The sequence below is a fragment of the Streptopelia decaocto genome (genome assembly GCF_964273445.1).
Source record: "Streptopelia decaocto genome assembly, chromosome: 5".
Taxonomy (NCBI): domain Eukaryota; kingdom Metazoa; phylum Chordata; class Aves; order Columbiformes; family Columbidae; genus Streptopelia; species Streptopelia decaocto.
In genome coordinates this window covers 51,990,149-52,005,710 of record NC_138659.1, presented here as the reverse complement: position 1 = coordinate 52,005,710, position 15,562 = coordinate 51,990,149, and the positions used below count along the sequence as shown (strand labels likewise).

General features: G+C 47.5%; 1 protein-coding gene across 5 annotated transcripts in view; it reads right to left on the bottom strand.

The window, feature by feature from the left end:
* Positions 1 to 419: 419 nt before the first annotated feature.
* Positions 420 to 15,562, bottom strand: part of SEC31B (SEC31 homolog B, COPII coat complex component) — a 34,039-nt gene continuing 18,896 nt past the window's right edge. For 4 of the 5 annotated variants that reach the window (XM_082054698.1, XM_082054699.1, XM_082054700.1 and 1 more), the window contains exons 15-27: positions 15,314 to 15,492; positions 14,507 to 14,633; positions 13,236 to 13,381; positions 11,843 to 12,016; positions 11,022 to 11,210; positions 10,136 to 10,349; positions 9,428 to 9,754; positions 8,368 to 8,406; positions 5,442 to 5,497; positions 4,065 to 4,211; positions 3,536 to 3,652; positions 2,967 to 3,038; positions 420 to 2,253 (exon numbers count right to left, since the gene is read on the bottom strand). In XM_082054698.1, coding sequence (XP_081910824.1) covers positions 2,074 to 2,253; positions 2,967 to 3,038; positions 3,536 to 3,652; positions 4,065 to 4,211; positions 5,442 to 5,497; positions 8,368 to 8,406; positions 9,428 to 9,754; positions 10,136 to 10,349; positions 11,022 to 11,210; positions 11,843 to 12,016; positions 13,236 to 13,381; positions 14,507 to 14,633; positions 15,314 to 15,492 — 1,967 coding nt within the window. In that variant the 3' untranslated portion in view covers positions 420 to 2,073. The remainder of the gene's footprint in view (positions 2,254 to 2,966; positions 3,039 to 3,535; positions 3,653 to 4,064; positions 4,212 to 5,441; positions 5,498 to 8,367; positions 8,407 to 9,427; positions 9,755 to 10,135; positions 10,350 to 11,021; positions 11,211 to 11,842; positions 12,017 to 13,235; positions 13,382 to 14,506; positions 14,634 to 15,313; positions 15,493 to 15,562) is intronic. The other variant, XM_082054701.1, reaches the window with a different exon arrangement.

Genomic DNA, 15,562 nt, shown 5'->3' with positions numbered 1-15,562 from the left:
TTCCCCAGCAAACAGTCTTTCTCAACCTTTAGTTCCTCCAAACAGGGGAGGATCTCATCACAGGCTGGTTACTTACTGACATACCTCCAACTCTCAATGTCAAGTGTAAAATCCCCAAGGCTGCTGTGATTCCCCAAGAGAAGGTCAGCCATCCCAGGGGCCTCCTTGTGTCTGATGCAGATGAACAGTCACAACAAGGTGGGTGATCTGGAGAAGATCAGTTCTCTGACCCTGCAGCTTTAGGGAGTGGGTAAAGTGTGAGGTGTCCCCACACAAGGACCCTTGCTATCCACATGAGCAGAGCCCAGACTCTGGTTTGCCCCACACCATTCTCAATCCCACCCCCCATCACAGCCAAGAACTCAGTGGGTGGCCCTGTAGACTGAGGTAAGTCCCCTGTAGCTGGAGGTGACAAGTTCATGAAAAAAGCTAGCAGCATCACAAACCACAGCTTTTATTTCACTGTTCTGTAATTTCTCAGTGCATCAAACCGCAGCAATAGAAACAACACAGCAGCAACAAGGAGGCACTTTGACCTGGAAAGGTGAGAATGAGACATGTTCTCTCCCTCCCTTCTCTGAATCCACTCCCTCCTGAGTCTTGTGGTAGAGCAGGCTGATCCATGTAAATCACTGAACCACTGGCCCACGATGGCATTATCACTCCAGTAGCAAGCAGAGGAAGGGGGGGCTGGCTTCAGCCAAACATGGGGAAGAAGCCTTGCTCCCAGCTAGGGCCCAAGAATTACACTGCCTGGTTAGAATGAAAGGGTGAGAGGAAGAGAGGGAAAGACACACATAGATGTGCCCTAAAATCCCATCTGCCTTCCCAGACTTCTTCCCCAGGACATGCATCTGTTTTACCACAGAGGAAATGCCAAAGTGATGAAAAGCATCAGCACAGCCATATCCTTGAGACCTGATGGCATGTACGTTGCACGAGGTGATGCTAAGGGGCCTTGAAGAACCACCTTTGCACATATCTGTCACTGTTGGCAGAATGAATTCACCACACTTGGAGCAATGAGCTGTTTCCCCCTGTTCAAGTCTGGGCTGGTTAGAGTAGCTTGAGGGGATTCTTTCTGGGACCTGAACAATCCATGCTACTCTTAAAGCCCCTAGACTGTCTGAAAAGCCCAATGTAGGCAGTCTTCAGATAACGCCAGTGGGCAAAAGGCCAACTGTATCAACATAAAATAAGTGAAAAGGGCCAGGAGCCAGAGAGTGTAACTTTTAGTCCAAACGCAGGATGCAACCGGCTCTGGGAAGGAGCACACAGAGCGGTCCAACCTGCTAGTATTCCTGAATGGGAGAGTACCACGAGCTGGAGGAGGGAAATAGCCCTGGGCCTGAAATTTAAAGGGCTCAAGCTTGCAGCTTATGGGGGAAGAAAATATAAAAGTGGGACAGGCAGTGAACAGGAGACTCGACTATGAAAAGAAAGGGCTGGGTGAAGAAGAGTGAACCAAAACTAGGCCAGAGCAGGCTGGTAGTTAGCCCTAGTTGTAGCAGGATATAGGTGCAGAGGGGCAAGAAGGTGAGTCAAGGATGAGAACGAAGGAGGAGGAACCAGAGGAGAGATCCCCACTGCAGCCCAGCAGAACAGGGACACCCCAGCTTAGGTCCCAAGGGAGCCCAGCTACCACTCAGGCAGCTTACACTAGAGCAGGGAATAGAGCCTGAGGCTCTTCTGTCCGGTGGCACTGCAGGTGCCAGCCCTGTTTGTCTCCTAAAAGAATAAAGCGACCTCACCCTGGTCAGGAAGCAGTTTCCCCTTTGTGCCAGGTAAACAGGGAAGAGGGAAGATCTCTGCAACCTAGGCAGCCTGAAACTGGGAAGCAGCCTCAGACTACTAAGAGAGTAGAGAGAAAAAGAACAGTCTCCAGGAGTCCCAGGCCCCAGTTGGCTGTCTGGAGAGCAGGTGAGGCCACACACACTGGCCCAGCACAGTTCCAGGCACTGGCCCAGACTTATTTCTCCTGAGTCAGAAGGAGAGTCCATGACCTGCAGCATGTCAACAGGTGAGGGAGTCCACCAGCTCTCAGCGTGCACTGTTCCAGCTGCTCCACACTGTTTACACATTCAGCTTTCCAGCAATGGTCATGAGGACTTTCAGGATGGGCATGAAACCAGACACCTCACTGAAACTGCTGCTGCTCACCACCTGGGTGTGAACCAGGAGACCCTGTTGGTAGTTCCTAGCCTCAATGCAGCGGGCAATTTCATGGAGACCCATGAGGATGGTTGGAGAGAGCTGTGGGGAGGGAGCAGAAATGAGTCAGCATGCTCAGCACTGTAACACAGACCCCCTGACCTCCACATCCTTCCCTCTTGTTCCCCACCTCATCCTCAACAAGCAGCACCTACACAGTCAAGCACTGACAGGAAGGATAGCCTGCTTCTTCCCTTGGTTTCCCAGCCCACAAACACTAATCTAATACCCAGGCTGGTTTACAGTGAATGCAGGTCCTAAGTAATAACATTTCAACATAAATTGAATATCTGAGGTATTTGAAGAGGTCAAAGGCCCATCTAGCACAGAACCCTGGCTCTGTTCAGGCCTAATATGGACACTAAGGAAAAGGGTGTATGCTAAAAGAATTCTTCTCCTGATAGCTATTCCTCCAGCAAGCGGCATCAGCAGTTGCAGAGTTTTCTAAGCCAGAGGTTACACTAGGTTCACACTTAACAACTACCCCCCAACTGCCCATTCCCATCTGGAACCTGTCTATATGCCAGTGTACTTCCTGGGGGCAAAAGGACTCTGCAAATAGCTCTTCAGCTGTCTGGGCCAAGGTTAAGGAAGATGAGATGGATTCAAGGTATGTTATAAGGTTTGGCACTCCCTTAGCTTTCTCGAGAGGGTTTGTGCTGGTAGCACTGGGACAGATACCAAGACCCACAACCCAGTGCAAAGGTGAGGTCAGGAACCTGGGTAGACCTCAGGGAATGGTGGCATCTACTTACTGCCTGCTCACGGAGCTTCTCATACAAACATTCCAGCCGCTGCAATGCATCCTCCAGCTTCCTTCGGGTTTTCTGAAGTGAAACAGTTATTGCTAGCTCTGTCAGAGCTTCCAAGCCACCTTTCCCAGAACAAAGTTGTTCTCTCTCAGTCCCTCCCCTCTTCTCTGTTCTTCCCACAGCACCTTACAAGTCAGCTGCATCTCAGCCTTTGCCAGCCAGGGACTGTGACACAAGCCAGCCATGCCCTCACTGTGCACATATTAATGCACATGTTCTCTCCCAAGACAGGAAGGTGGATTTGCCCCTTTTCCCATCTCTCAGTTCAGGTGTTCCTCCCTTCTGACAGTGCTTACAGACCACAGGAGAGAGTGACGACTTCCAAAGCTTGAGAAATATCCACTAGGTGACCCAAGGGACATTTAGACAGCCTCACCCTGACTGACCTAAACAGGAGGAGACCTCCTGGTCTCCTTGAGGAAAAGAGGGAATATCCTTCCCACTCCAGGTTTGACACCAGTCAAGCATCTATGAGGGCAAAAAATCCAAAGATCAGAGAAGGGAGGACTTACTGGATCAGTGGCAACAGCAGAGCAGCGTTGCACCAGCCCTTCAAATGTGGTCTTCAGAGCCTGGTGCTCAGGGGGCACCTCCTTCTTCTCAACCCTCTCCACAGGTAGCTGGTGATACTGGCAGAGAAAGAAGGAGCTGAATTAATGCAACAGGAGCATAAAGGGCTGGAGCAGGGAGATTCCTCTCCTGCAACTATGAACACAAAAGAATTTCACTCCCTCACACACCCAGAGAATACCTGGAAGCACAGAGTTAGATTATCATATTCAGACTGCGGTACAACTTCAGGTCACTGTGGATCCCCAATTCCAACAGGCTGACGGCCTGCCTGGCCTCCCTGCCTCTCTCCCAGCCATACCCAGGTGTCATTTTCCAACCTGGCAATTTCTCTAACAGGCAGGCAGAGATGTCTTATAAGGGCCAGGGAACAACATAAGCCCTGCAGCTGCCAAGCAATAAGAATCTCAAAAGCTGAGTTGTTTTTCTACTTGACTTGTGGCTGGGGAGCATCCCACTCTCCCTGGGTACCTGCAGGTTGCCTTCCTTGGGTGCTCCTGGGGGTGACTGGCCAGATTCTTGCAACCTAGACAGCTGAGGATGGATCCCTTGGGGCTCAGCAGGCAGGTTCATTACTGGAGCTGTGATGGGGGCTGGAGGAGTAAATTTCTCAGGCAACTGTCAGCAAAATGAATGAAAAAAAAAAAAATATCAAGAAAACCGATTCTGAGGAAGGAGAGTTGGTTACACTCTCTGCAGCCAAATTCAACTCCCTTTCTCACTTGCACAGTTCTGAGTTCTCAAGATGATGCATAACACAACCCTGTTCTTCCAGCCCCCTGCCCCAAAGCATGGGGCCCTTCCTCTTGCATCCTAGATGAACAGTCAAAGCGACAGCAAGAAAACTCCTCTGGAATTGTTCAATCAAACAGATCTGTTGCCCCTGAAAGCACTGGTCCTCAGAAAGCCGCCTTGGCTCTGCAACGGCACGAGTCCTGAATGCAGAGATTAGCAGCAGTAAAGTGTCCAACAGCGCAAGTGTTCGGGAAAATCCCACGACATGGGGGGGGAATCCTCTTGCAAACACTTCATCATGCCCCTGCTAAGCCACAGAGTCAGGATAGATTCACTCCAACGGGGCTAGATCAAAAGGAGATGGCTTTAACAAGAGGCTAATCCTGTTGTAGTGAGCACAGCCTGAAGCAGGTTCCCAGCTATGCTGCCAGAAAAAGGGCGAGAAGTCTGTTCCAAGCTAAAGAAGAGGAGTGGGGGGTGGGAATGGTGCCAAAGAAGCTTCTCATCACACCTGCCAGCAGGCAGCAGTGATAGAAATGGGGTACTGAGAGCATTTGTTGAAAAAGAGCTCAGCTCACAGGTGCTCCAGTGCAATCACTACAAGGCAGAGAGCAGCAGGGCCAACATGGCAGGCAGCTCACAGCTACACCTTTCCCAGCTTCTTTCAGCAAAGGTGTCTCATCAGTGAGTATCTGAGTAAAATCCCTGTGGGTCTCACTGTGCTGAGGGGAAATGCTGCCCCCAGCTGTCAGGTGTGAAGTGAGCACGATCTCCCCGGCCACTATCAGAAAAGGTGCATGGGCAAAGGGATGAGATTAAATCCATATTTCTAGCAACAGGTGACTGTAGTCAGCCTGGGAAGCAGTGACAGGATGCAGCAGCACAGATGATAACCATGTTACAACACAGCCATCCTGGAGAACAGCATGCGAGTTTGGATGGCAAAGGGTCAAGATGACTTAGACTCCAGTCGTAGCTAAGCATGTGATGCAGTAGGCAGACCAACATGGAATGAGACCTACTGAGCAGGACAGGGAGCATTTATAGGAATGCATCTGTTGCATGGAGCTCCCTGGCTAAAAGACAACAGACATATTGCAACTGAAAGCTTACCTTTTTCTTTTGAAGGCCTCCTCTTCCAGCAGAGGGATCAGTCCAAGATTCCTGAGCTGCCAGGAGAGACAAGACAACACAAATGTCAGAAGGTGGCCACAGCAACAATTCATGGTTTCTTGTGTGGTTTGGAACCTCCCTCAGCAAAAGGGCCCATGGCTCTAATTCCCTCATCACTATACCTTCAGATCAATTCTGCTGAGGAATTTCAGGCCCAGCTCACAGGCTCAAGAACTGCTCTTGCTTCCCCTTCTCTTTCTTAATTACATGCTTAGCATCTGAGTATATGCAGAGGCTTCAAGAGGTGATATCTGATCAGATTGCCCTGGTGCATACCTACTCTAACACAGAAAGCTTTTTTGCAACTACCTGAAGCTTTCTGCATCCTGCACAGGCTGCACAAGTCAGACTCAGAGTACCAGGCCTGCACCTTGTTTGGGACCTGCATGTGTGTGCACATCAGGGTTCAGGGAATTCCTGGGGTTCCCCAAACAGAGCATGGAGTGCTGACCTACCACAGCGAGGGCTGCGTGAGGGGTGAGAGGAGGCTGCTCAGCAGCATTCACAGGAGTGCCTCACGGTGGCAGTCCACAGCAGTGCCAGCTGCTGTGATAAAGGGGGGAAACTCAGGAGTGGGTTGAAATTTTCCCCTTCCAAAATCAATGTTCAGAACCAAAGCCTGGCAAAATTTGCTGGCTTCTCAACTAGAAGAGGACAGACTTAACCAATAACGACCTTGGGAGCCAAGGCGTGTCTCAGCAGATGCTTCTGTGGTACCCAGCCTCTAACCCCCCTCCAGGTAATTAAAAATCCATCAGACAACATGACATCAAAACACTTGCGACCACGCTTCATTCTGCGACGGTCAAATTCCAACTACCTTGTCTGCTGCTCTCCTGTAAGGGTACCTGCATCTCTAGACAAAAACCCAGTGCTTCTTTTGTCATCCCAGTATTAATAACCTCAAGCACATGAGACAGAAATAATCTGTGAGAAAGTGGCATAATTCTAAGGGGCAATATCAGAATTGCTGGAGCTCAGTGCCACACTTAATGAGCCACTGATCCTGAACTGAGCTTTAAAAATCTCAGGGGAAAGATGCAAAAGGTGCTTCATTACTTTAATTACCTTTATTATTAAAATTCTGGCAGCTTCTTTTTGCCCTCCCTTTTCCCATGATTTCAAGACTCTCTCTCAGATGAATTTGGATCAGTAGTTTAATTAAGTTGGCACTTACTTCTAGCTTGAGGATTCTGTGTCCTAGAACTCTGATGGCCCCCACCGAGCCTGTGGCCTAGCAGCCCTTGGCACTACTCCAACCCAGTGGCACTTTGAATCCTCACAGGAAACAGCTATTTAAATTACAGTCTTTAAACCAGGCACTTAAATCATCAGACATGAGACAAGAGGACCTTGCTGCAGTTTGCTTGGATGAAACTCTGACTATCTGGCCTATGCTAGTCATGAAAGAGATTTCTCATCAACCCTGAAAGGAGTGCCCCATGGCAGTGATCGCCAGCAATGCCTGTCCTAGAAAAAGCAAGACCATCACAGGCTGGAGTCAGGGATTATCTCGGCCAGAAGGGAGATCAGCCTACACGCTGTCCTTCACCCTGCCCCTGATGCTCCCCAGGAGCACGAGATTTCTACAAGTGGAGATCTCCCTTCATTGTGCTAGTGTGAATGTGTTCATGAGCTGTTCAGATCATGTTCAGGAATTTCCAAAGCAAGCAAGTTTGGCCAGTCAGATTGAATGAACTTACAGGCCCCTTCAAAACAAGAACAAAAACAGCAGGCAAGAAATCCCTCTCAAGGAAGCCAGTCTGCACTGCTGACCTGGATGTGTCATCTGCTGCCATTAAAACTGAGGGTAAATGTTGCCAGAAGCAAAATTCCCAGCAGAGAATTCCCAGAGGGCATCTTCAGTCTGAGGAAGTGCTTGAAATCCTTCCATGGAATCATCTTGCCTTTAAAAGGGAAACACTGCGTTGTTTTGTTTCTCTGCTGAAGGGACAACTCCTTTTCTAGAGTCCCACTCCACACAGCAAGTCTTGCTTCCTGGTCTAAGTGCCTATGGAGTATTCACATTTCCGAGGTAAAGCTGAGACTCCCTAGATAATCTTTTGTTCCTGGCTGATGGCCTGTGGTGCAAGAAGCAGTCACTGTGCAGAGACAGCCCACAATATACCACAATGTACTGACAAGATAGATTGGAAGATATCCTGCTCTTCATCATCAATGAATCTCAAGGAGATAAATCAGTACAAAGTATCAGTCAGAAAAACTCTACCACCCAAATTCTCCTCAACAGATGGGCTGAGATTCGAAGCCAAACTTTGCCCTGTAACTAAAGTCAAAAGGGTTCTCCACTTCCTCTTGGAACAGAGCCGCCAAATTCTGCTTGGGAAGCTCTACTCCACCACTGCTCATGCTGGGACCCACCTCTTTCAAACCACCTGGGGAAAGCACAAGCAAAGCCACACATAAGGCTGGGGGTGTAACAGGGAGAAAAAACCCACTGGCCTGTTCCTTGCCTAGAGACCCAAGGAAGGAAAACAGTGGGCTTCCCTGTCCTGCTGACCCAGCAACTGCCCAAAGGGACACAGAGACTGAGAATGCCCTAATTCCTCCAGGACTGATGTAAAGTAGAGAAGGAAGAAGCTGGAGCCCTGTTTTCTGTACCCAACTCATCAGTGCGAGCACAGTGCTTTCACTTCACTTTCAACACCCCAGCTGTTACTTACGAGTCCTCAGGACAAGTATGTCCACTCCCCCAGCTCTATAGCTCCCCAGGCATGCAAAGAAACAAAAAACAGCAATGAGCATGCACGCATGCACACACAGCAAGATGTGCACACACCCCACGTTTCACGGAAAGCAGCAACATTGCCTCCCCCTGAGGTCTGGAGGCTTCTCTGGGTACTACCTGCATGATCCATGTGGGGATCTAGCCAAGGGAAGAAACCTGAAAATCAAGGCAGGGTGGGAGAGTCATCAGCACCAACAGCTTTTACTCAATGAGTAACATCCCTGGATACTATCTCTGATAGCTTCTCAGAAGGAATTTGTCCAGCCTCTGGCACAGAGCTTCACACAATGGGATTTGCTGTTCTTCGTTAAACACAGCTCAGCAAAGGACTCCAGGTGAAGGCAAACCTGAAAGCTGCAGTTCCCTCGCTCTCAGAATATATGTGGCTTGAAGAAGCATCTGCTCAAAAATCTAAGGATTGTCAGCCTTGTTGTTACGGATGTCCCCAGCCTGAATAAACCTGTCCCCTGAGACAGCAAACAAAGAATTAACAAGTACCAGATGTGGTGATGTTGTGGGAAATAGAGGGAATGCACATCCACTGGGGACTAGGTCCAACAACACTCTCTTTTTCTTCATCATGCTAGCAAGGACTTCACAGCACTTGCAGGCTGGGCTGGATTCAAACTACAGACTCAGAAGGGAAAGGCTCCAGGTCTAGAGCACTGCACAGAAGAACCCAGAAGTGCTTCCCAGGCAAGCAATTTGTGGCAACAGGAAAAAACAGGAGAACTAGAGCACAGTAGACCAAGGAACTTCATCGTGAAGCTAAGCAAGGGGTATCCTGCTCTCCCAGCATTTCAAATGCACTTCTTGTGTAAGTTACACAAGCAGTATCAAGATCAGAAAGCCTTTCACCACATATTCCCTGTGAATCACCACTCTTTCAGTCAGAGCAGATACCTCTGGAGTAGATGACTACTCAGGGTGCATTAGGGACCTGAGGAGACAGCATCTTGTAGCCACAATCTGGAAGACAGAGCAGCTGAGCAGGCTGAATGAAACTGTCGTCTTTGCTGTGTTTCACCCCCACAGCAAGACTCGGCACAACGTGCCTGTAAGGTTAGTCTCAGCCTTTATGGTGACAGACCAGAACTCAGAAGGTCTGTGTCCATTACGTACTGCAAACCCCATCCAGGAGTGTCGTGGACACTTGAGTCACACAAGCAGTACTTACCCGTGGGAGGAGGAGCAATGTTGGCTGCTGGCAAGGGTTTAGTAGATGGAGCTCCAGGACCTCCCTGAGGATAACTCATGTTCGTGGGACAGTTGAAGGGTGCTGCAGAGAAACTCAGAGGAGGCTGGCTTGGCACAGGGAGAGGACAAGCTGCAGGAAGCTGAGATGATGGGACGGAGACTGGGGTGAAGACAGCAGGTCTGGGTGGCGGAACACCAGGAGATGTCATGGGCATGGACTGTCCTGGCAGAGAAGGCTGGCTGGGGAAGGGAGCAGGACCAACAGGTCTGACCCCTGCTGGTCCAAATGGCTGAGACTGTGAGACAGCTGCAAATGAGAAAGAGCATCACTTGTTTCATGTGAAAACTACTCCTGATGCTCTCCATGCTGTTAAGTCTGCCCTCCTCCAACCATACCCTAGAATATCCATACCAGGTATATCTCCCACAATCCAGGCTATATCAGTCAAATTCTACCACAAAATTGGCTGTGGTTTCTCCAGCCATGTATATGTTTAATATCAGTGGACATGAAGCAGCAGTTGCTAGAACTAGATGTGACAGAAGCACTGAAAAGCCTCTCAGACAGCTGACTTGTTCTTTGCAAATACAATAGGCTTCTGAGGAAGAAAGCAGAGCAGCCATCCAGGCTGAAGGCTTTAGTCTAAGAAAACCTGGAGAATGGATTTGACTATGAGACAATGCTTACCTGGCCCTGAAACGGTTGCTGGAGCCAAGCCCAAGTTGTACTGTGGGTATGGGGGCCCTCTGGAATAGACACTTGTTTGTGGACCTGGGCTGGTCTGGGGAGGGACAACATGGTGAGGTGTCATAGACATCGCTGGCACTGGCTGAGGTGTGAAGAGGGAAGGCACTGAAGGCTGAGGAGGTGCTGAAGGGGCAAATGATGACTGATAGTTTGGCTGCAATCAAAAAACAAAGAACTTGCAAATGGCTGACAGACATAAGCAGATGCTTTCTAGCCCTGTCACTTCTCAGGCAAGAGAAGATCCTGTTGCTGTCAGTGTCCTGGATGGATCAAAGGCCTTTCCCACCATGTAACTTGCTCAACAAGCTGGGCACCACACTCCTCAGTTTTCTCTGGCTCTCAAAAGAATTAGTCCTCAGGAGCCAGTTTCCATACAGTAACTTCCTTGAAGCACAGCCAGAGGAAATAATGAAGGAACAATAATGAAGTAATAGAGGCTGGACGCAAAACTTCCTGAACAGTTTTCTTGTGCAAGAACTGAGATTATACCATGCTACACTAACTTTACTGAGACATGAGGGTGAGATGGGCATAGGAGAATGAACCACAGCCCCCTTTTCCCTCAGTATGTGAGATCTCAGTGGATCACTACACCTGTTAAGAGTTTCCTCCAGTGACTGCATGTGGGACAGGGCTTTGTGAAAAGATGCCTGACATCCTACTTTAGATTATCATAGAGCTTCTGTTTGCTTCAGTGAAGGACATCACCGATGAGCTCCTCAGTGCCTGCAATCTGCATCATGTCATATTACTTTACATGCCTTCCACAACCCAGTAAACCTTCCTTCCCCTCCTCAAGCCACAAACCCCTGAGTTTAAGGCCTACCTTCTCTGGATGTCTGGGACTTGTTTTGTGGGCTGCTCCTTCAGGGGCTGAACCACCCTTGGCTGCTGGAGATATGTGTTTAATGACACCTACATTGACACGAGTGTAGGGAAAAGGTGGTGGCTGCTGATCAGCTACATTCTCTCCTTGAGCATGGAAAAGCCGGTCTCGAAGCTGTTCGATCAGGAGCTGAAACAAACTATGCTTTAGGAGAAGTGCCTTGAGAGCCTCAGATGGAAGGTGCTGGGGAGGCACTCAAAGCAGACCCTGACCCCAAAGCACCCAGCATCAACCTGCAAAACTAACCATTTCCCCAACAGCCACCAGGGAAAGAAAACCCAAACACCTGTAAGTGACAATCTGGGACTTCACCTGTCATATTCCCAGGCAGACGAAGTCTCACTGTTCCTTCCCCCAATCTTTAGAATTTTCCCTCCGCAACCTCTGCCCATATTTGGGCACTCAACAGATCTGTTTCAAACTACAAGGTGACCTCCCCATTCCCTCCCTCTACCAGCTAGTTTCAGGAATAGATGCAGCTTCCCTAGGGAGCTGCTTCTCTGCATTGTTCTCCAGGAACCATTTTATAGTTCTATAGTTCCCTTCCTTTTCCCCGAATCAAAGGGACTACACAAAGAAAAAACAAATGAAGACAAAAGCTGTGTCCTAGAAAAAAACCCACATAACTCTGTTCTCAAATTACCATAGTTAAGGTGAAACTTTAAGTCCTGATGCATGTCAAAACTCAAGCACCTTCTCAGACAAAGTGCCATTTTTCCCCATATCCTGCTCCTTCCCAGAACAACTCATTTCTCACTCACCTCTTTAGAGCTGCTAGGTAGGTAATTCATTGCAGCTGCCAAGCATCCTTGTGATGCCAGGAGACTGGCATATTGGGTGATTTGTTCTGCCAAGACAGGGCCTGGCGCCGGTCCTGCTGTGCCTCGGAGCAACTCAATGGACCTGCTCAGCACCATCACCTTCTCTATGAGATCCTGAATAAGCCAGGGGGAGGGAAGAAACAGACCACTCAGAATCCAACTGGCTTTTCCCACTTTCAAATGACATCAGGTCCAATGTGAACAGAAGTTACTCCACTCTGTATCAGTTACTACCACTGATTACCATTTCCTTAGATGCACTTTGTGGAGAAAAAACAGGAAACACAAAGCAAACCCTGACATTGCTACTTTTATGGCAAGGGAAAAAGAAAATCAGAAGCCACAAGGACATTCCAAACAACTGCCGTCTTTTTACTAGGAAATTTGTACTGTATCTCTATGAATTACAAGCTACCAGCTTGGAAGAAGGATTAAAATCACACCAGGAGAAATTCGCTAGGAAAAACTACTGGTGCTGACAAACAGACCAGAAGATTTTTAGTTATTCAAAGCTCCTTCAACTCATAGAAATCAAGGTTATGTTTATATCTTTAGAATGATATATACATGATTGGCTGATAATTGGGAGGAGGCCAGTTACAAACACAACCAGGAATGCTGAAGATGTCTTTTTGTTGCTGTTATTCACCAATGGGTTGCAAAAACAGGGAACTCTGTAGCAGAGGGCATTATCTGCAGATATCTGAGTGGAAGACTTGTCTAGTTCATTCTAGTGACTGCTGGACACAACCGGGTTTAGTGCCTTAGTCAGGACAGGTTTAGGTGTAACAGGTAGTTAAAAAAAACACTTAGAAGCCCCAATTCATCTGCAAATTGTGATTTCCTACAAATGATCATTCTACTTGCAGTGGGAATAATACAGTCTAGACTTTATTTTGCCAGAGGTTGTTCTGAAGGTAAGCCAGATAACTCGACCATAACTGGACACATGATAAGCACAGCAGCAAATGTACTCCCAGGCAACTACTGGTAAGAAAACAGGTACAGTCTAAACTTCTCTGACTAAAAGGAAGCTCAGAGATGACACTGGTATACAAAGACAGGCAGGTAGGCTGTAACTCCTGTCCATGGCTGGATTTATATGCAGTGTAATCAGTACTCTCTAAACACATGAACCCTTAACTTTTAAGAGTGCAGGTCTCCTTTAGATGTAAGCCTGTAATCCAGGCTAGAAGGAGATATCTTGGTGACTACGAACAGGTCTCCACTGTCTGCTGGGAGTCAGATATCCTGCTTGACAGGATAATGCAAACAGATCAGGGCTACCAGACTGGCCTAAAAAGGAGTCAAACCAATATTATAGCACCTCTACCTGCAAGGCAAGGGGTGACGAAGTCTCATGGTTTTTTACCCAGCATTCCACCAGCCTCTCCACATTGCCCGATGAGATGTAGCAGAGACAGGCATCATTGGACAGAGCTGCATCTCCCTCCGACTCCAGGCGGGCACCCAGCATGTCTAGAGAGAAAGAAATACAGTCAACACTTAAACACTCTCTTTTTGAAGAGCTCATTAACCCCAATGCTCATCTCTTAGCAATTTTGCTCTGTCTTGGAATGAAAATGCATTGACAGCTTTGTATCTGCACTTAATTCTTGCATAACACAGAGAAATAAGCATCATTAAGGAATCCCAAAGCCAACTTGGTTGAGAAAAGAAATAATTTTTAAAATATCTGCTAATTTTTATATGTCTGCCCAGACATACAAAAGAAAGAAAAACCCATAAAAAATGACAGATGAATTCAGTGAAAAAAATCCAATGCTTTTTCTTTCCCAAAGAAATCTCCAGGCAACAGTAGTGTCCAGTATCAGGGACTGCTAGTAATCTGGTAGTGGTAATGTTTAGCAAACACTAGGAGATAAAGGTGAGCTGGAACTATCTCACTAACACACCACCACTTTCCAAACCTACAATTTGATCTGTAAAAGATGTCATGTTTTCTTGCATTTCAACTTGTGTCATCTTACTTGTATAAAGTGCTGGCATTTCTCCAACAGCACCTGGCTGTTCCCATCAGCCAGGAGCTGGTTCCCAGCAACACGAGTAACTTCATCAGATTCAGTCACTAGATTGTCCCTGAATTCTGACTCTCAGAATAACCAGTTGCTGAGCCTGTTGGACTATTAATAGGACTGCAGAAACTACTGAGGCAATCAAATATTCATTAACCTCTGTTTCTGAGCTTAAAAGGGAGGGAAATGTGCTGGAATGGTAAACCTCTTTCAGATGGAGTGAAGCCACTTGACCTTTTACTGTCAAGGAAATCCCCTTCCCTGCAAAATAAAATAATAAATATCAACCTCTTAGTGTCTCAGTCTAGTGCCTATCCTATTTTCTTCCATGCTATTGGTAGAGGTGACAGGAAATGTCAGCATATATAACTTTACATTATGATTCTCAGCTATAGAGTGCATAAATTATTCTGCTAACTGAACAGTCCCTGCTTATTCAATAAGTTCCAGTTAGCTGTAATGAGTAAGGAATACTTTCCTTCCTCAACAGTATCCACTTCTTTCTGTAAGCGGTCCCGAGTTGCCTTCCCCTAAGGGAAATCCTACCAAAACGTAGTACACTGCATACCACAGAGTTGGGTATAGTCCTCATGCTTTGAGTATGTTAACAAGATGGCCAGTGCCTCCTTCCAGCTCTGTAGATCACATGTGCAAACAATATCTTGCCAGTTCTGCTGCACGATGGCGGAAAGCAGCTGTAAGAGAAGCAGAAGGCCTGTCAGTCACTGAAGACAAAGATAAGCCGACTGCTTAAGCAAGTGCACCCACAGGGATAGCTCACTCTCAGGCATGCTTCCCACTATGCCTCAACTACCTCACTGTACATTAAGGTCCACCAATCCCAGCATCCCAGTGTTAACAGTAATTGGAATCCAATGCCCTAAAGAAAGTAAAAAAGCCCAACAAAGCACTTAAAAGAATATGAAAACAGCCACATTAGGCAAGACTAAAGATCTGTCTAACACATTTCTTGTTTCAGAGCAGCTAGCATCAGTGACTGGGAATATAGTGTTAGGAATCTATCCCAAGCCCTCTTAGACTTCCTCATTTGTCAATTAATAAGCTAGGACCTTCCTAGCTGGGCTGTAAAGGGGCAGGATGCTCCACAGGCTACAAGCATGGGGAGCTGAGGCAGAAACCATTGGATAAAAAAAAAAAAAAGAAAAGGAAAGCAGAACAGACATTCTAGGTAGGCAACATTAATCTGTCATAAAACTACCAAGAGATTAGAGTAAATGTCTAGCAAAGAGGAGACGCACAGAGTCTGCAGACATTCTATTTCCTGCCAAAGCATTTGCACATATATTCAGACAAACATCTGCCAAGATACCACACACCTTGTCCTGCTCAGTAGCTACACAAAACTGTCACTTACCAGGGAGAGTTTTGTCTTATTCTTGGCAAAATAGCGCTTCTGGGTCTCCTTTAGGAGGTTCTCCCCACCAGCTATAGCTAAGATGATGGCATCAGCAAAGCGTTCTGCCCTCAAGCACAGCTCCACTGCACCCTCAAAATTGCCCAACAAAAGTGCTTGGCTGATGAGTCCATCTGTATCTACAGAGGTGAGAAGCAGAGTTAATCCACAGGGGCACCATCCAAATGCATTGATGATGTTCATTTTAAA